Below are 20634 nucleotides of genomic sequence, written 5' to 3' on the forward strand. Positions count from 1 at the left end.
GGGGGCAAAACAGCTTTTTTAGTAGTAAGGAGCTCCCCAAAAGCCTTTTTGAGATTAAAACAAAGAATGTTCTACTTGACTAAAGAGAGCAAAAATCCCTTTCAGCTCAGATATTTCAGAATATTTTAAGACCTCTGAAATGGTCCCCCCACTCCATTCTCTTTATTCCTCCTCCTTTATCTGTTCATTCAGAATGCTTCTGCAGCAGGATTTGATTTTCTTTCCACACAACTCCCGGCCGCAGCCTTCATTTAATTTATGCTTTCAGTGCTGAAGGTATTGCATTCAGTATGTCAGTCTAGAAGAAGCATATACATACAGATTAAGTACAGTCAAGTAACACTACCTAACTAAAAGGGAGATTGCCTATGTTTACTTGACATATCATAAAAGGGAAAAGGCATGTAAAATCCACAAATCAAAGATCAGCTTTGTGGGGTCTGTATGAATACAATAGGTTATTTTCAGCAATGCTCCTGCAGCGCATTTCCATATATATTACACAGACTAAATGAATCATTTCTAGCACAGAAATATTGTGCATGACTGCATGCAACAGCTGCTCCTTCATGCATTGGTCTCTTGTGACTCGACTTTGATTATAACATTTGCCATCTCGACTAGGGGGGGAGCGGCAATAAAAAACAACAGATATCAGAGACTGTTTGTTTTAAGGAGCAAAATTGCCTAAAGCCACACCTCATTTGCTTCCCCTTAAAAGGACAGAGGCTTCAGATCCACTCTTTAATGCCTTTCTGGATTGCTTTCTGGAACAATACTCTTTCCTCACTCTATGCTAGCAAGTAAAGCAATTGGGACAAGATAAAATGAAACGACCTCAGTGACATTCACGCAGTCTTTGTTTCTATTTCTGTGAGCCACAGATAGGTACCTGTCTCACAGGACACAAAATCCAAGTCATAGCTATAGACAAACACCACCAGCAAATATTCAGATGAAAGGCGGTTTAGAAAGATGAGGTTTTATATAAAACAGAGCCCCTTCAGCATCAGCACTCCCTTCATTAGGGCCTCGACAAATATTTTCCCATTTAATTTCTCAACATCTCCGAACAAAAGCCCGAAGGAACCTCAGGAGCAGCCCAGGGAAGGCCGGCAGGCGAGCTGGCATCACAGCACTGAAGCTGTTCACCCCCTGGCCCGGGTTCAGGGACCTCTATTCATCAACCGACAAAACATGGGAGGAAAGAAGGGAAATGGGCACTGCCCCCCACAGATCACGGGGGGGGAACAGACCACGTAGATTCCAGGAGATCCTGTCACAGTCCATATTTACCTTCACATTTAAATTTTTCTCTGGTGAGACTGAAGAAAAATTAAAATAATCACATAACGCAGTACATTTGACTTCCACGAAAAGTTCTGTCCCACTGGTGTCATTCTTTCAAAAAATATTTAGACCTTACCAACCTTAATCACCGAATCACTCTCTGGAAAGACCACTCCAGCTCCCAGTGCTCACGAGTTTGCCCTGACCAGCAGGGAAAGTCCACGGCCACCGCTGCAGCTCCGCTCCGGTGGCCCACAGACCTCGGCTGTGCCCACACCCGCTCATGCGTGGGGACCTTTACCCAAAATAAAAAGTTCCAGTACTTCAGAGGAAGCCACTTACTTCTTTACATGATCAGCTGGAGTCCTGATTGCTAATTACAGCAGTGAGAGAGGGTGCTGGAAGGGTGTCTTTTCCCTTATCCCACTGTTCGGTGTTCGGGACTACTCTGTGATGTCATGACTTCCCACGGCAACCAGTAGCGAAGTCAATCGGAAAGAAGTTTCACTTAGATGGAGAAAGTCCATCTCCTGGAAGAGCAAAAGTTGGAAGTGTCATCAGTATCATATGAGCTTAAATATAAAGTTACATCTTGTACAATTTAAACAAGCTTATCTGAGAAAAAGCTGACCCTCATCTTTTACGGGAGAAAAACTGGAAGATACAACCCAAGGTGATGTATCAATAGGCAAAAGTGACATAAATACTAAATGTTTTTGGTTTTCGTCTTTTTTTTTGAATGACAAAAAGAAATACTGTACTGTAGATGAGGGAGAGGTGAGCCTGCGTGACACCACAAGGAATCTGGAACACGAGGCGGTTCCAGCTACCGGGATCCCCTGCCTGGGGGGCAAGGGCAGGGTGCAGGAGAGACGCAGGGGGACACAAGAGAACATCCAAAATAAGGAAGAAACTAGAGGGACTGATTAAACTGGCAAGGTGAAGGGAGGTGAGAATGTATAGTAGGAACAGGATGACTGTAAATAAATTCTTTCAGACTAATTACATGATAAAAACAGTCTTTCCAAAGAAAAAGAGCAAGATTCCCTATGCTTGAAACCTTTAAGGAATAAGACTGATTCCTGAAGATCACACGGGAGGGAAGATGTTTGCACCATCACACTGTTGGACACCGTTAGCTGATGGACTAACATTACAGCAATGCTGTATACCTGTGCAACCCAAAACATTAAAAGACAGGGAATAGAGCATGGGATGCCATCCTGGAGCACTGATGCTCCCTCAGCTGCGCAGCACCCAAGCTCGCTGGAGCTCGCTCCTGTTAGAACAGTTTTAAGCAAGGATATCCACGGGAAAGGTACGTTCTGCAGAATTCATTACAGGTCCTTTCACCCTGAAACAGACAGATGCAATTTCTAAACAGGAAAAAAGCATTTACTAAGCACCTGGCATTAAAAAGTACATGCCCACAGAAGCCTTTTCATTGCATTTACATTTCTTAAATATTGAGCAGATAATAAGTCTCATTTTCCGTTGTATTAAGTCATCCTGCTCAGTCGGCATTGAACGCTTCAGTGAAGACCTCAGCCAAAAGCACAACAGCTCCAGAACCCTCCTTGTTTCACAAACACGTGTGTGAAACAAGCAAACAAGACCCGGGTATTTTAGTATCACGTTTGGTATTTAGATCAAGACAAATGTTAATCATGAAGCCATGAACAATATCTTCCTTGGGAAATTCTCCTTAAACGATTGTCATCTTTTGAAAAAAGCAGCTGTCCCATCAAAGGAAAAAAAAAAAGCCATTTAACAGCAACCTGAAGGGCTTTTTGGCAAAAAAAAGGCTTAAATATTAAATAGTAACAGAACACTGAGGAGAGAAGACATACTCAAGTTCTACAAGTTATCCTTTTAAGGGGTTCCAGTCACTTGCTTTAAGCCCATCCATCCCCTCCCACAGCACAGCTAAATCCCAATTAACACACATTTTAATTAGTAACCACGTAGCAAACACATGCAACGTATTTATTCAAACTTCCAGCGTGAGGTTTAAACACACCCTGCTGTCACCTTACGAATGGCTTTAATACTGTGCGTTTCAGGGAGCATATCGCTGTGGATATATACTTCCACGTATGAGGTTCTTTTTTTGCCCAGCCGTTTTTCCTTAATTAAAATTGTATCAGTGAAGGCTGTGCAGGGCAATAAAGACTCAGTTTCTATTTCTTTCAGCCTGGTGGTATTTTTCAACATAAAGGCAATCTTTGTGGCAACAGAAGCTCAAAGCATCATTCCTGTGTGCTATTATAAAGCCATGAAGTTCAGAAGAAAAGCTAGTCAAGACAAAAGCCGTTTAATGGAAAGAGATGGGGACTACGGGAACTCAGGTGTACACACCCCATCATCTGCTGAACAGCTCAAAGCCGTTAAAGTTAATGACCACTTAGAAGCTTTATCCATCCTGCAGATTAGACTTTACCTTTACTGCTCCTTCCAAATGTAAAATAGCTTAAAATAACAAAGCGCATGTCTGCTTCAAAGCTAGAGCTACTTCTACCCTCGCAGAGGTAGGAAAAAAGTGATGAACAGAGCACTATGTGTTATATTTAATTCTGAGAAGTATCTAATCCAGCTACTGCTGGCGTTTCTTAGCAAAAAGAAAAGCACCACTTACTTCATGTAGTGTCACAGGAGACCTGCGTGGTCACCCAGGACTGTTGAGAAGCTGCGCTCCGCTTACTGGGGGTTCGGTTTTGTTTATCCTCCCAAAGCCTGTTGCCAAAATTCCCTCCGAGTCTGTACAACACAAGCGCCTGAAGACAAAAACATTCCTAAAATGTTACTTACACCAGGGAGAGGATCCCAGCTGATGCCCTGTGTCTGGATCGCTGCTCACCCACGCACGCGGTACTCCAGCGTCCCCGGGACCAAACGCCGCTCGCATTTCCCGAGCGCTTTGGGGTCGCATCTGTGGAGGACCGGTCCGTTGACAAGATCGTGTGTTTCCCGATGTTACCAAGCAGTTGAACTCTTTCCAGCTTTGAAAAATTTTTCTGTTTAAAATTGTTTTCCTCCCCTGTCCTTGAGAGCAGCGCCTGCGGTTGGAAAAAAAACCAAAAGAGCAAAGTGAAATAGCTCCGTCACCCCAAGTCCCTTCACTTGCGCCCCTAACAGCGGCGCTCAGCCGTTTTTCCCATTTTCCCCCATAAGTGGGGTTTTGTTCTAATCCCTCTGCTCTATTTTATAACGAGAGCAACACTTTTCGCGCTACCCAAACGGGCAGCGCAACCGCAGGGCTGGCACCGCCTCGATGCCATCTTCCCTTTGCACCCGATTCGGCTCCTGGGTGACAGCCGGGTGACACCCGTCCTGCGGCTCAGGGGGGTGCAGGAGCACGCGGCGGGAATCCGGCCACCGCCCCATCGCCGAACCTTCCAGAAACCGCATCGCTTCCCCTCCCCGCACTCTCCCCCTCTCCCACCCCTCCCGGAGCACCCACTTGGTTTACGCGGGGCGAAGAGCACCCGCTTCAGTTGTTAATTCTGGGTGAGGGTCTGCCGGGCCCCTCCGCCGGGCTGCAGCTCCCCGGGGGCACCTCACACCCACCCACAGCAAGAAATAGAGCCCCGGAGAGGCCACCGGAGCTCTGCCCTCACCGCCGGCTCCCTTCACCCCCCCGCCCGGACCACCACCCCGACACCCCCGCGGCTTCCCCGGCCCGGTGCCCCCGGGGTACGGCCCGCACGCCGTAAAAGGGAACCCCGAAGGGAGCCGTGACCCCGACGTGATTCGAACACGCAGCCTTCTGATCTGGAGTCAGACGCGCTACCGTTGCGCCACGAGGTCTCGAAAGCGCCAGCTCCGGCCTGCCTGGAAGAGGCTATGCGCCGCCCCGCGCATGCGCGCCCCGACGGCTGCCCTGCGCATGCGCGCCCTGATGCGCGCCCCGACGGCTGCCCCGCGCAGCCACGACGAGCGACGACGAGCGACGACGAGCGACGACGAGCGACGACGAGCGACGACGAGGCGCCCCCGCCCCGCGCAGGCGCCCGGGGCTCTCCAGCGCCCGCGGCTCCCCCGGCCCGATCCCGGTGGCGGCGGAGCAGGCCGCAGCCCCTTCCACCAGGCCGCGTAACGGCTTTCAAGCCGCCCGCCCGCCTCTGTCGGCCACGCCCTCCCCGTGGGCTGTACCACCGCCTGGGGAGGGGTTGCCCCGCGCCGCCGGGGGCCCACCTGCGCCCTCCTGCCCGCGGGCGGAACCCCCGTCCCCACCGGCGCTGGTCTGTCCCAGCGCCGCACCCCGGGTTGAAGGGGCCCGGCCGCGGGCGGGGGAGCCCCGTTACAAGCGCTGAGTTGGGTCGGGCGGCCGTCCTCAGCTGGAGCGCTGCCCATGGCCGGCAGCGGTAAGGTGGGGGGGGGGTGTTGCTGTTGCACTGCAGTGTGGTTTTGCTGCCTCAGCCCCGTGACCATCCCGTGTTTCAGTGTGTATCTGTTAAAGTTGATAACACTTTGCCCTTTTGAGCCTCACCTTTGTGTTACATCCCGCGTCACCTCGGGACCTGGGAACCCATCCCAACAGCCGCGGTATTAAATACTACCAGAGCTGCCGCCGCTGGATTTCACTGCAGCTTCTACTTTGCGCCCGCTCCGTGCGCGTGTGAGTGAGTGACTTCGCAGCGCTACTCCCTGGCAGCACCCAGGGCTTGGGGGGAAGAGAGCGGGGCTGGGGAAGTCCGTCTCCCCCCACCTCTCCCCATCTCCCACCGCAGCCCCTCCAAACCCACCTCCCCTTCGCTCCCACCCCGGCTCAGGGCTGCAAGTGGCGCACACGAAATGAAACCCGTCTCTCGGAGGGGTATCGTAAAGGTGGTTTATTACAGCAGCTCCATAGCTGCTTCCCCGCGTGCTCGTGCCATCGGGCCAGGAAAGTGCTTGCTCCGAGTGCAGACGGAGAGGCAAACGACCCACGACGGCGCGATGCTTCCAAAAGCAGGGCCGTGGCATTCCCGAATATTAACCAGCGGGAGACAGATCAATAGGCGAGTCTCTCAGTGCAAACCGCGGTCATGATATGCATCTATAATTTATAGTACAATCTTGTAAACTAGATACGTTACAGCAGAAGCCGTGAGGCTCTGCGTATTTACAGCTCCGGGATACCTGGCAAACATTAAAAGGAAACGGTCGCCATCGTCTCCACTTGGCAGAGGTTTGCTGATCCCTTCCCACGGCGCTCCCCGAGGACACGGTGCCGGCTGGGATGCTCCTGCACCCCCGGGACCTGCCCCAGCATTTGTACCCCCGAGAAGGGCAGGGAGCAGCTGGGGAAATGCCCCCGTGGGCCAGATCCTGCCGCAGGGCTGCTGGGAAGGGGAAACATCCCGAGAGACGATGGGTGTTTTAATAAAACCCTCCAGGAAAATTATGCTCTGCCCCAGCTCCCTTCCCTCGTGCTGAATTACCCGGCCAGCGTTGCTCATTAGCATGTAGCCCGATAATTACTCAGACAAATGTGTTTTCCCATCCGACTTCCAAAGCCTTTGGCTGTGAGTCTTGCTGATATCCCGGGAATGAAAGGCATTGTTGTGGGGCTGATTTATGCTTTAAGTACCACTGTGTTCTCACCCGCATTGATAGCATTTCCAAACACTGGTAATTTGTATTGCAGGGACTTTTCAAGAACCAGCTCAGAAAAGCAGGAAGCTTGTCATAAACCAAAAACCCTGATCTCCAAGTATCTATAAAAACTATACTCTAAAAATGCTTATAAATATTTTCTCTAGTGTAGGAAATACCATAGGAAGTAATCTGCTCTGTGCGTAGATACGTGCGCTTATTTACAAACGACGCGTTTCTTTTCTGAAACGTACAGTACGGTTCGGGAGAGGACGCCTGCCTCGCCAGAGATGCTCATTTACCATCCGCCAGCGCGCAAGGCTGACCTGCTCGGCTGGCTCTCCAAAGTAGAGAAAAAGTCATTTACTGGCATCATGAAAACAGACTAAAAATAGCCGGTTTCTATGGCTACTGGGGCTGGGAGACTCCTGAGGAACATGTCTGGGTAGGTCCCTTCATGATGAAATCCAGACAGTGGGATAAAAGAAAAGGACAATAAAAAGAGGTTTAATGCTTTGATCCTCGTTAGGCAACATTAGGGAGATGCTGCAAGGACGGTTCTGTGCCTTTCCCTCATGCTTCTGCAGGGATCGATACAGGTTTATTGGGGGGAATTAGGCGAATTTATTGGATCGAGCAAAATCCCAAAGCAAACACTTAAATTTAAGCAGGGCTTTGTTGAGTCAGGGCTTCCTTAGCGTTTGCCCGCTGTAAGCCCGTTTTTGCCTCCTTCTGCTTGTTGTGTACGTGCTTTTGCATAGGAATGGGGCCAAGACACATTTGGGAGAAATCTGGGAGTGTTGGGGTCCAGTCCAAGCTCATCTCCGTATAATTAATGTTTTTGTAGACACCTCAGTATACAGACTGTCTCTCTGGATTTATACTGGCATAAAATGAAGGTTAAATTTGACCCGTATCTTTATCCTTGTAATAAACTCCAGAGCAGTGATAAATCCCAAGTGGTTTAAGTCCACAAGTGCATTACTTGCGTGGTCACCACGCGTTACAGGGGGACTGTGCAAAAATAAATTTACATTCAAGAAATACGCTTTGTGTTTCACCAACTTTCCTTTTTTTGGCCCAAAGATAAATCCCAAGGTCCTCGCCAAGGACATCGCTGGGGCTGCAAACCCTGAATTTGGGAGCCTGTGCTGATGTGCAAAAATAGGAAGAGAACAAGGTCAGCATTTTCCCAAAACAACATGTGCTTCCCTGTGCCCACCTGGAGCTGCCTGAAACTGCCTGTGCTTTGTCCTCAGAGTAACCTTCTGAAAAACGTGGTGTTTTGGGGCAGCCACAAAGACTGGTTGTTTTTTGAACTATAGGAAGACAGCCGCACGGGGAGGCGAGCAGGCACGGGCCGGGAGGATGGAGCCCGACCATGAACTGCAGGTTTTATCAGGCTGCCTGCAATAGTTCTCTGCGCAATCCCCCAGCGCTGGCTAGCAGGAGGGCAGTGGGGCAGCACGGGAATGTGGAGCAGCTGGAAGAAAACCCTGCCCGCACGAGGGAGAAAGGGTGGCTTTAACCAGGTGATTTCTCAGAAGAGAAAAAAAAAGGCATTTTCTCTTGGTTACCAGCTGGGATGGGGAAATTGCACTGCCTGTCGCAAACACAGCACTCGTCTAAAATCTGAGGCGCTACGTCAAGCCGATGCTTGTGGGGTGTTTTGGTGGAAGCCGGCTGTCCTGCTGCAGAGTCTCTGCCTCGGGATCGCCTGGGTTATTTTTCTGGTTCTTTTTCACATCTCCAGCGAAACCTTTAGGAGCGTGTTACAAGACGAGAGTTCAAGCTGCAGCTTTTTTTCTTGGCTTGCCTCCTACAATTTGTGTGCGTACCCTTCCAGCTCACTGCACAAACATTTCTTCATCTCACATCAGCGCAGCGCAAGCTCCCCTGGCAGGACCACCTCCGTCACCAGCCCGTCTGCCGATGGAGGCTGCGCCCCGCGCCCACACATATTTTGGTCCCCAACCCGGCTATTGTCATGCAAATAAACATCTGTAGGCTCCCTCGCTCCCAAGTAAGCCAATATTTACAAAGGGGCTACACTGCCTATCTTGGAAGTGAGCCTGAGGCGATGCTTTGGTTATTTCGATCATTAAAACTGATTTTTCCCGACACTCCAGCACCAGCTCCAGACCCTGAACCCTTGGTAGAGGCAGCTCCTCGTTTTAGACTGTCATTTCTCCATCCCCAGGGCTGGTGCACGGGTGTCGCTGGCTGCTGCCGGCTTCACTCCAGCCCTTTGGCGCTGGAGGAAAAGCTCAGGATGCACGGGAAGGGGCTGAGCTGCGGGACATGGCCCCCAAAACCCGTGGCGGGGAGCTGGCCGGGGCAGGCACCGGCTGCAGCCCCCGGAGAGAGGGGCCTCCCTCCTCCGTGCATCCCACCATCCGCTTCGAGAGAAGTTGGATGCTTTCCTTAGTGTAATAGGATTAAAGAAGGATTATTGCTGGTGGGAACAAATGCATCTTTTGGGAGCACCGCTCTCCTCTTCCTGAGGAGGGATGGAGGTGGAGGGTCTCTCCATAAACCCTGGGAACCCACAGTACAGATAAGGCTTGTGTTGTAACGGGGGATTTGCAGAGACCCCAGCTGTACGCTCAGCCAGCTCTGTAACGGAGAGGACAAGTTACACGTCGCACACTTCTACTGCACCCTTTACCCCACGGATGCCCGCGAGCAGCCAGGACTCAGGCGATTTTGCAGCCTCAGCTTCAGGCTCCACTGCTCAGCCATGGGGGGCCCCTGCGCCTCCTTTCCTCTCTCCAAAGGATGGAAAAGCCTCGGAAAAGCACTTGGAAACCACTGGACAGATAACTCCAGCTTATAGCTCATTGCCACTGACGTTAGTAAGATTCATCTCTTACAGTATCGCTCAGGTCCAGTTGCTTCTGGAGCGGAGAAGCGAAAGCAGGGTGGAAGAGTCAAAGGCAGGTTGTCTGTCACTGGGGAGGGCAAGAGGAAACCCTGAACAATAAGCAAACTCCTAGTTTATAAAAATGCCAGGGGTTGTGCAAATGTGGGGGAGAGAGAAAGAGAGACAGGGAGAGAGTGTTTGTTCTGTGACAAGAGCTGTCAACTTCCCAGCCTTCGCAGTCTCAGAAGCATACGCAGCCCTATTAAAATGCTGCCACTGGAAAGAGAGAAAAAAAACCGTTTGCTTTTGCCCACCGCAAATTTGTCGGTGGAAGCTGGCTGGGCAGCTCGGAGGGGCGAGCGGCGCGGGGCTCAGCTCTTGGCAGGTTTGCTACAGAAAAGCGCCAGGCTGGAGTCTGGTGGGAAACAATGTGCAGATGAAAGGACCTTCAGCCATAAATCTAGAGGTCAAGTCATTATGATGGGGGAATCAAAAAGCACCACAAGCCATTTATGAACACAATAGAGGTCAATCCAGGAGCAAACCATTTTGCTTGGAGCCATGGTGGAAAACATATTGTTGCTTTGAGAGCTACATCCATCCAGGGAGGTGGGAAGTTCTCTTTAAAAATAACTGTAGCTCGAGTGCTTTAACATTCATACTGCACTTGGTTCATTTATTGTCTTTTCAAATGCACATATAATGGGTGTGGGTGAGTGTCTGCCTGTCTCAGTCGTACGTGCTACATTCATTAAACACCGGGCTTGGGAACCCCTCACAGGAGACAGGAATATTCGAGACGCAGGGAAAACCTGAACAGGCACAGAGCTGCTGCACGCGTCCAGCGTGCAGTGAGTCCAAAAGGTGCGCAGTGTGCGTGTGCAGTGTGCGTGCGCACGGCGTCTGCGGTGCGTGCATAGGGTGTGCACGGCATGTGCATTGTGCGTGCACCGTGTACAGCACGTGCATAGCATGCGCACAGCGCATGCATTGTGTGTGCACCGCGTGCAGCGCGTGCATAGTGTGCGCACAGCACATGCACCATGCACTGTGTGTGCACTGCGTGCAGTGTGCACTGTGCATGCATCATGCACAACTTGTGCACAGTGTGAGCACGGCGTGTGTCCAGCTGGGCTCCCAGCTCATCCCAGACCAGCCTGGGGGACTCCCACCACAACCAGGAGCCTCTGAAGCACCATCCCATCAGGTACCAGCCTCATCTGCAGGGCTGCTCTCAGTGCAATGCCGAGCCTCCACATAGGCACGAAATCTCGGGGTGGCCGTTAGCTGCACATCTTTAACTGCCAAACCATGATGGATCTGTAATCCAAGAGGTTTAGCAGCGAAGGTTACACGGTAATGAACTGGGCCAACCCCCCGCAAACCCACAGCAATAATTTAGCTTCTGTAAAGCCTGACTGAGTGAAGCTGCCCATAATTTTCCCCAAACCTCTGCTTTTGACAGTCTCCCTGGAGCACGCACCCACTGCCAGAACAGCCCCAGCTCTCCAGGCTGCACTGACAAGGGTGATCCCTGCCCAGGTCGTCATTAGCAGGGACCCAGCTTGTGTCCCCCCAGGAATGGGGCACCTTCACCAAGCCAAAACGTGGGTGCATCAGCATTAACCTCAGCCACCCTCGGTGCCTCATCAAAGCAGCTCCTCGTGCGCTGCTTAAGTAAAAGGTTGATGCAGCCCCAGAGGTCCCAGAGGAGACATTTCGGCTGGCGCTAACCACAGTGTTTTCCACCCATGTGTGCATGCCAGGCTGAAATCTGCAGAGCTCGATGGTGACAAATGACCGGGAAGCTGGACCACTCTCCTGGCTGGCCCCTCGCAGGGCACCTCACATGCCACCATGTGCCCCCTCCTGTGCCTGGAGCCCAGCTAGGAAATACCCAAATATCCGGCTGGGAACAGTGCCTGGGCGCTGCACCGCAGGATCCCACAGCTCATATTGCTTGGGCTTAACGAGGGGAAAAAGCAAAGTGCCCCGAGCCTCCCGACCCTGGCGTCTGACACATGGAGACCACGCGCAGTCCGTGCCCCTGTGCCCGGTCCAGGCTGGCTGCCACCTTCGAACCGGCTCTGAGCAGCCCATCCCACACCAGTCAGCTGTTTCCCACTGCAGCCCGGACAACGGGCACCCAGCAGAGAGGATTTAAAGCTCCTCAGCTGCACCTCGTGCTATTGGTGCTTTTCGCCAGGCTCAGGTTTTTGTGCTAAATCCTTTGGATAGGAAAATAAAATAATAGCCGTATTGGTTCTGGGTGTTGGCTGAGCCAACAAATCTCCAAAGAGGAGCTGTCAGTGGCACATACAGCTCTGTTTGCCCAGTGCAAATCTGGTCTGGGAGCACTGGGCAAACCCTGGAAAGGTCGAGCCAGTTAATCACCGGGGGAGGATTTGTTCTCCGAGTGTGCTCGTCCCCCACGGTGCTGGCTCCTCGGGGGTGTCAATCTGCTCAAGTCAATCCCCCGCCCCGTGCAGACGGGCAGCGGGCACGGCTGCCCCCGAGCATTTACCCTTTCCAGGGGCTGTCCCTGCTGCTCTCCGGCACGGTTTGCGAACGGGCGCACTGGGGCCACTGCAGCTGCTGGTGCCTGATACGAGATCTCGAGTGCCGGGTGCATTCAGGGGTGCAGAACCAGGCACCAAGACCCAAGCAGTGGTCCCTAAACCCCGGGGGACCCTGGCTCACCGACACTCCCTGGCTTTCCAGCATGCAGAGCCCGGGGCTGTCCGGAGGGTATCTGAGCGGGGATCTCTGTCTGAGACACCTCTGGGAAGGCACAGCACCAGAGAGCTCCTGTATGGCTTCAGTGGTGGGTGGGAAGGACACACAGACAGGGTGGGGGAGAGAGGGGGACTGTGGGGACAGTCACGGGGCACAAAGCGGATGCTGGACCACTGCGGGAGGAGACGGTGGCAGAAGCAGGGATAACCCTGGGGGTTAGAGCCCCCAGACTCGAGGGTTCTCCATATGGAGAAGGGAAGCACAGTATGGAAGAATTTAAGGATTTCTGCTCTGGAGGACACGTTTGTGCTAGAAATGTCCCTGGAGTGAATCTCAGGTACCCCAAGCTCAGGGATTTTGGCCCGTTTGCCAAAAAAGAACAACCTCCCACTGAGCCTCATGGCTCAAGTGCAGGGGGTGGGGGTCAGGCACCGAGGTGTCCCCCCCACCTATGGCAGAGGAGCTCCCGGTCCCCACCAGTCACACAGGGAGCAGCATCCGAGCAGGGTCAGTGTGTCTGATGCCTCCGAAACGCTCTGGTGTGCTGCACCCGCGGGACCAGGCAGGGCAGAGGCATGGAGAATGGCTTCTTGGAATCCCAGACATTTGCTTGAGACAGACTTTAAAAAAAGAACAAAACCCAACCAGCTTGTTTTTACGTTCAGCCAATTCTGCAGCAGCAGGACAACTTACCAGCCAGGGGCCAGCCTCTCCAGCACTATGACTCCAGGAAGGACAAGGTCTGGCCCCGGCTTTTGAAAACCCCTCCAGGGTCTTTCTGTTGAGACTTGTTGGAGCACGGGCAGGTCGGCTCGCTCAGGAGGGAAATCTCTACCCCACTGGAACAAAGGGTCCCTCCGGCACTGGCTGCTTGGGTCCCAAAGGCTCAGCGCCTGCCTGGGCTGGGGGTCTGGGCAGAATTGCTGCAGCACCTGGGTAACGTCCATAGCATCTGCTTCTGCCTCTCGGCAAGGTCATTCCTGTGCTTCAGCTCTCCCCTGGCCACACAAGTATCTGGGAAGAGGGAGGGGAGAGAAAATGAGAGAAGGTGGAGGGTAAGTGTTAGAGCAGATTAACCAGCTCCCTCCACGCTCTTCCCAGCCCGCTGCTGCTATCGATGAACAAAACCATTGCTCAGCCCCGGGCTCCCCTTCCCCTGCCAAGCACCATCCCAGGCACATCAGCTCGGCCGAGCAGCCCCCCAGCCCCCTGAGATACCCCGAGACAGTGCAGGCAGAGGGTGATGCCCGGCGGGGAGCTGGTCCTTGGAGAGGCGAGAAGAAAGGAGGCAGCAAATGTCCCCCTGGCAGTCCCAGCATACCGATGGGAACGGGACGGAGTCCCGAGGCACAGCTCGGCAGGGCACATGCACGAGTCTGCTCCTCACACCGCTGTTTCCTGCTCCGCACTGGACTCTTCTTTCTTCCTCTTCATCTTGCAGAAGCCGTGGAGCCCGCAGAAGCAAGCAAAGGTGAATTGGGGCATCACCTGGAGCAGGAGGGGTGTGGGAGCACCCCCAGGAGACCTGGATGGGGACAGGGAGAGGAGTCAGGGCAGCTCCTGCAGATGCATGGGGGATGCACGGGCAGGACAGAGGGCGTAGGATAGATCCCCAAAATCACAAAACTGGAACATCACCCCGCACCAGTGCACATCTCCCTTCCCCCTCCTTTCCCACATCCAAGGCCACGCGCTCCCAAATTCCCCACCCAGTGAAAGACAAGGAGATTAAAACTCCCCCCTCAGCCCCTCTCCTCGAAAGCAGTGAACAATCGGGACAGACGTGGGGACAGCTTGCAGCGCCTAATGCATATTCGAGGGCCCGGGAGGTGAGGTGCCCTGGGAGCGCCCCGGCTCAGAGGCAGCACCAGCGGTTACGGCACAATGAGGCACAGCTGAGAGCGGAGTTCACTCTCTTTGTGTCCGTTTTCAACGGATAAAATAATGCCCCAAAGCACAGCCCACATTATGGCCCAACAGCTGCAAAATGTAATTATGCAAATGAAAGGCTGGTTTTTTAAAGAATAAATAACAAATACTCGCAGAAATACTATCTGAAGTGAAACCTTCATTTTCTCCCTACTTTAATTTTTAGCTTTTGTACAGTTGGCAGATGACCAGCTCTGATTCTGCCTTGGAAGAGGCAGTGCTGGTGCTCAAAGGGAGCCGTGCCCAGCCTGTGCAGTGTCACGCTGCCCAGCAAGGCGCGTCCTCGCCACCACGACTGTGCCATCCTCCAGCCTTGCAGAGAGCAGAGGGACTGCAGCACCCACAGCACAGTCACTGCCTGGGGCTCCCTGCAGAGCCTCAACTTGGTGTTTGCTCCCCATCAGCAGCAGCATGGACAGGGAACAGCTTGGGGTCTCAGTTTACCCATCTGTGAAATGGGCGTGATGCTCGAGCTGTTGGAGGACCAAGTGGAACTCTGTGTGGAGGTACTGTCACCTCCTGAGGCTCACGGCCACCGACAGCAGCACGCAAAGAGTGACCCCCCCCCCCCGACAGCCAGGCACTGCTGAGAGCCCCCAGCCCGCTGCCTGCAGCCCGCAACCCTGGCAGAGTTTGGAGCAGCCCTAATTCACAGCAGGGACAGCTGGGAGAAAATTAACCATGCAGAAAAAAGCCAAAGCAGGTGGGGCCCATGGTCCCCCACCTCTACACGTTCTTCACCAGCGGTGATGTTGCAGGGGGGTGATGCCACATCCCTGCCTTCCTGCTTTCCCCCTTTCCAAGGGGCCCAGCTGCAGCACAAAGCGAACGGCAGCAGCGAGAGACATCCCATCTAATTCAGTTCTGCCACTGCCCCCCCGCCCCAGCCATCTGGGTACCTGTCTAGTAGCTCCCAAATTAAATAAGGCTACCTCTGGAGCTCACAAATAATGACAACAGGCCCTTTAATGAGTCTCCCCTTCTGAATGGCTTCTCAGCATAGCGGCAGGTCTCCGCGTCTCTCTTTGTGCTGCTGCTTTTTGTTGCCAGCCTGAGAATGGGATTTTGGAGGGAATGGCTGGTGCGGAGGGGCTGCGCGGGGGCCAGCCCACCGGGGTGGGGGGCCGCTCACCTCCCGGCCCCTGCACCCCCCTGGCTTTGCACAGCCTCAGCCGGAGCGGAGCAAACCCGCTGCCAGCGAGGAAGGGACGACGGGAAGGGAGAAGCCTCTGGGAGCCGGCACCCCGGTTTGGCATGCCAGGTCTGATCTGGCAGTGCCAAACCCAGATTTGGCAAACACCTTCCTCGCCCGTGCGGGGCTCCCACCCTCCCAGCCAGCGCCATCCCTGCTGTTTAACACTCTCCGTATTAACCGGGCAAAGCCGTCTGTGCTGGACCTCCCAAGCAGCCAGGGCTGAGCAGCCCTCGGACCCCGTGGGTGCCCGTCCCCGCTGCCCCGTGCCACCCCACGTTCCCCCCGTGCCCATCCCGGCCGTCCCCCCTTGCAGACACAAAGCCGCCCCGAGAGCCTGGGCGGTCCGGCTGGGACCCCAGCGTCCATTAGGGAGCTATTGATATATTTAGAGGAGCTTGTAACGCGGAGGCTTTTCAGGCTGACCCTCTGCCTCCCATTCAGGCAGCAGACAATGATGAATGAGCCCTGGAGAATAGAGGCAGCCCAGCTGAGGCTGACGCTCCTGTTCTTCTTGAAAAGGTAGAAAAAGGATCCTGAAGGAGCAAGGAATAATTAAAAAATAAATGAACTGGCTTGGGCAGTGATGACAGAAGCCCTGCCTGATTTGCAAGGGCTGGGCATGCTTCACAGACCTGTGCTGCCCTTTCTATTCAAGGGAGAAGATCCTTTGGATAAAACTCCACTGCAGCAGAGAAAATGCGAGGAGCATTAAAAATGTTAAGCTAGAGAATTCTCTTTAGTCAACTGCATAACCCCAGGCCGTGTTTGTCACTGTCACAGTGATGAATTGGGAGCTGTCTGAAATCAGCATGCTCACTTTAATAATGTCACTTTTCCTGAGCCCTAAAAAATGTCTTTCTGAACCAGCTGGACAGAGTCTGTTCCGTAGCCCAGCAATTACCCATTTCCCGGGGCTTCGCTGGGCACCCGGGCAGCTCACGCCAGCACGGCCGGCAGCTGGAACGGGACAGCTTCGGGAGGGCAGGGCCTGGGCAGGGAGAGCCCTGGGTGCAGGCAGGGGTGCAGGCAGGGGTGCAGGCAGGGGTGCAGGCAGGGCTCCCCACAGCCTTGCTGCAGGGACAGGCTGGGGCTGCCAGGTGACACGGGTGGCCGCCGGACGGGGGAAGGTGTCCTCAGGCACCGGGAGCTTTTTTTTCAGCTGATTTTCTTACGCTGCCCCAGCTTTTCAATTTCTGAGAAACGCCGTTGAATTAACTTTCAGGTACTTGGCTGGAAAAAACAACATTAAGTTTTGCATTTTAGACCCTGAATTTCAAAGCTGCCTTTTGCCGCCAGCGTGTCAGTTTTTCCCTGGGAAATGGGATCATTTGCAATGGAAATTGGTCCCATATTTTTACAGGGAACCAAACGGAATGAAATAATTTGTAATGAAATGCAGAAAAGTTCCCAGAAATTTAATTTCATTTGCCTTTCATGACAGCTAGTCTGTCCACCTCTACAGCCAGGATTTTCAGGAGTGGCTGATGATTTGGGGATCACCAGCCTGGTTTTCTACAATCCGCTGGCTGAGCAGACACCCTCAGAAAAGTCCCCGGAGAAGCGCCTGGGGCCGCAGCGCTGCGCTCACGGGACCTTGCCTGGGACTTTCGGTCCTTTCTTTTTTAAGCATCAGAGGTGCAGGTCCCGCATCCCTGGGGCTCGCTGCTGGGGCAGCCTGTCCCTGAGGGAACACAACCCCTTTCCCACACTCCCTGTCCCCTTCCTCCTCACAGCCACAGGATCCAGCCAATTTAGCTATTTTTCAGCCAAGCGTTCAAAACCATTATTTCCTACAGTTGCCTCCCCCCCCAAACCTGGGACATCTCGCTGCTTACAACCAGACCTAAGATAAAACCAACTTCAAAGCAGTTTCTATAATGAGCAGCAGCGCATTAGAAACCCAACAACAGAGGAGACGAGACCGGGATAAAACTAACCTGAAAAGAAGCACCATCCCTTTAAGGAGAGATAATGAACGGAGAAGCTGTTGCTTGGCATGTTTGCAGAGAATCGCTAATTAAAACATCGCTTCTGTAAAGTATGCTGATCCCATTGATTCTTCCCCCCACACAGTTAATTTGCTGCTAGGAAGGCAAAGTCGCAAGGGTCCTCATTATAAAAATTTCACTGGCTGCAGCTAATGGTTGTAATTAATAGGTGCAATAAATTTCAAATGGGCAGCCAGGGTGTTCATTAGCTGTGGGCTGACTCAGCACCGGTGGCCTCACCAGTTACTAAATAACCCATTTCCAAGCAGACGGGAGGAGGAAGGTGATCTGTGACACAACCGGAGCATCCGTAATTCCCCGCCGAGAGCAGAGCTGAATAAATAATTCCCGGCAAGTCCCGGATTTGTCTCTTTTTGTCCCGTTGGTGAATTGTCCGTGCAAACCTCCTCCAGCTCTCGGCCAGCTAACCGGGGGCAGGTTTTCTCAAAAGCGCTGGCGCAGCCAAGTGACCTGGATTTCGTGTGGGATCAGCACTCGAGGAACCAAACCCTCTGATGCAAAGGGTGGGTAAACACCCGACGATAGTATCACGTAGCCAGGCGCGGATAAACCCCGGGGAAGCTGTTCGTGCAAAGCGCAGACCCACACGTGGGTGGGTCTGCCTGTTGGGGACATGGGCTGCAGCGTGATTTTAATGCCCTGGTGCTTCTCTGGGCATCCTGCGCAAGGCCTGAGCTTTAAAATCTCCCCGGGCTCCCGCTGAGCATCATCCCCTCCGTAGGAGGTCCCACTGCCGCAGCCCCATGTGTGTGCACCAATCCTCCCAGGGGCCGGGTGCTGCCAAGAGATGCTGTGTCCCGTTAGGGCCGGGTGCTGTCACAGCTTTGATTAAAAACCCCAGCTTTTCAGTTCATCATCATCGGGCTGTAATTAAAATATTAATAATTGGCAGTCTCTCCCCGAGTTATCTCCTGGGACCAGCATCCACGGGGCCGAGCGACCCAGCAAGAAGCTGGTGCTACATCTGCTGCTCTTCCAGCGCACCATCAATGCTGCACGGAGGCAAACCCCATCCCGAGCCCCGCGCGGGCAGCAGCAGGCAGTGACCCCAGCCCCTGCGCTGTGATGTGGGATGGAAGCCCTGCTCGCCCCAGCAGCATTCGGGAGCTGATGCCCTGTCCAGGAGCCGGGCGGCCCTTACATGCCTGAAGCCAAAATTACGGCTGCTGCCACGAGGGATGGCCGGGGGCCGATATGGCAGCGCGGGGGCTCTGTGTCGGGGCATGCGGCTGCGATTTCCCCTCCCTGCAGGGCAGCGCGGGACAAGCCTGTGCCTCACCCACCGGGAGCTTTGGGATACGGGAGCTCCACACCCAGCTCTGAGGAAGCCGGGGACGGTGGATGCCTCACTCATAAATGGCAGTTATTATCTGTAATTAGCGGCTTGTCCTGCTCTGCACATTCACTCTCGGGAGCTCAGGAAGGACCACGGACTGCTGGGGGTGTCCGACTGCTCCAGCGTCTTTGCCAGGTGCTTTTGGAGATGGAGCTGCCCAGGAGTACCCGTGCAGCGGCTCTTCCTCAATCTCTCTTCTCTGGACCAGGGATGGGATTTCGATCACTGCCTTTTTAAAAATAGATGTGTGCCTAAGTTCTCGAAGATGCTTTGAAAATGCCAACCTGATCTACTGTTTTATTTAATGCTGTGAATGTTTTATAAGCACGGCAGCCAAGGGTTTTTGTTTTGCCCAGCCCTGGACGTGGGCAGTAATTGCAGCCGCACGGGGCCGCGGGCAGAGGCTGTGCTAATTGAAAGGTGACTGGAGCTGCTGCTGGGAGCTGGATGCCAGACAAGCCGAGAGCTCACCTGGCGCTGGCAGCATCTCCTCTTTGCGATGGACCTTTTCCAGGGGTCCCTGCCAATGCCTTCTGCACGGCAGGGCTTTCATCGAAACACTTGTCCCATGCATGTCTCCCCCCTCGCCTCCTGCAAGCCCCGGTCGCTGTCCCCCTGAGGATCAAACAGACTGAAAACCACAAGTCAAATCTCATTGCTTAAGCCCTTGAGCATTGCCAGGGGGTTCTGGAGCTGGACAAACAAAAAGGAAAGAGATTTGGCAGAAAGTCACCAGCCCTGGCTCCTGACCCCCAGACACCCCAACCAATGTGCCCAGTCGGTTTCCTCCCGTCCCGGCTGCTCGTGAGCACAGCACCGCCGAAACAGTCGGTCGTGCTCCCTCTGTTTCTTTCCTGCTTAATGCCTGCCTTGCTAAAAGAAAAATCAATAGCATAAAGGGTAGTGAGAGCAAGTCTCAGGGGTGGAGTATCTCGTCGGCATAGTGCAGACAGGCTGCCAATAATCCTGCTCTGAGCTGCTTTGCCCAACAGCCACCGAAATATTAATGGGGGCTGCTGCCGCTCCAGCATCCCTCCGCAGTCTCTTGACGAGAGGCAATTGCCACTCACAGATGGAATCTGTGCCCCAGCACCAGCATCCCCGCTCCCTGATAGCTCTTTCCCCCAGTGCTTGTAGGAGTCCCTGGCTTTGCCGGGGGGCTCGGGGCTGTGCCCCCTTTGGGGAGCCACCGCAGCGCAGCACCCGCTAACCCACCGGAACCGGCCGGAGAGGATTTTGCTCATTAATTCCCCAGAGCAACATTTTGGGTTGCAACGAAGTGAATGGCAAAAATGGGATCCCTCGTGTATTTTTGGTTAATTCGCCCTGCTCTCCCCTTCTTGGCAGTTAATGGCACCCTTGCTGCGGGCTCCCCGTCCCCAGCCTCGCGCCGGCTCTGGAGCAGCCCCGAGCGGGAGCGGCGGGGCCAAGCCATGCGTGTCCGCCGCAGGGACAGGCCCTGCTCGGCGTGAATGGCTCGGGGCGGCCATTGTCACGGGTGAATTTTCTGAATGAGCAAATCCTCATTAAAAAATAATTAAAACAGCCTGGTGAGATTGGCTTAATTCCTTTCATTTTGACTGATGGTGTTTAGTTTTGATGATTTATGTGCCACAGTCTTGCCAGCTCTCATGCTTTCATTGTTGGAACTCATGGGATTTCATGATTTTCTTCCTTCCACACCTCCTTGAGTCATGGG

The 20634-nt window shown here is 53.6% G+C and overlaps 1 protein-coding gene and 1 non-coding gene across 2 annotated transcripts; both read right to left on the reverse strand.

Annotated features, from left to right (window-relative positions):
• Window positions 1-5025: 5025 nt before the first annotated feature.
• On the reverse strand, window positions 5026-5097 carry TRNAW-CCA (transfer RNA tryptophan (anticodon CCA)). The gene has a single exon. It is a non-coding gene; the product is annotated as a tRNA-Trp (tRNA).
• Window positions 5098-13849: 8752 nt separating this feature from the next.
• Window positions 13850-13951, reverse strand: BLACAT1 (BLACAT1 overlapping LEMD1 locus). The gene has a single exon (XM_059831131.1). It carries the CDS (start codon window positions 13949-13951, stop codon window positions 13850-13852), a length of 102 nt encoding a protein of 33 aa, XP_059687114.1.
• Between the last annotated feature and the right edge of the window lie 6683 nt (window positions 13952-20634).

Source organism: Gavia stellata, chromosome 30 (genome assembly GCF_030936135.1).
Source record: "Gavia stellata isolate bGavSte3 chromosome 30, bGavSte3.hap2, whole genome shotgun sequence".
Taxonomy (NCBI): Eukaryota; Metazoa; Chordata; class Aves; order Gaviiformes; family Gaviidae; genus Gavia; species Gavia stellata.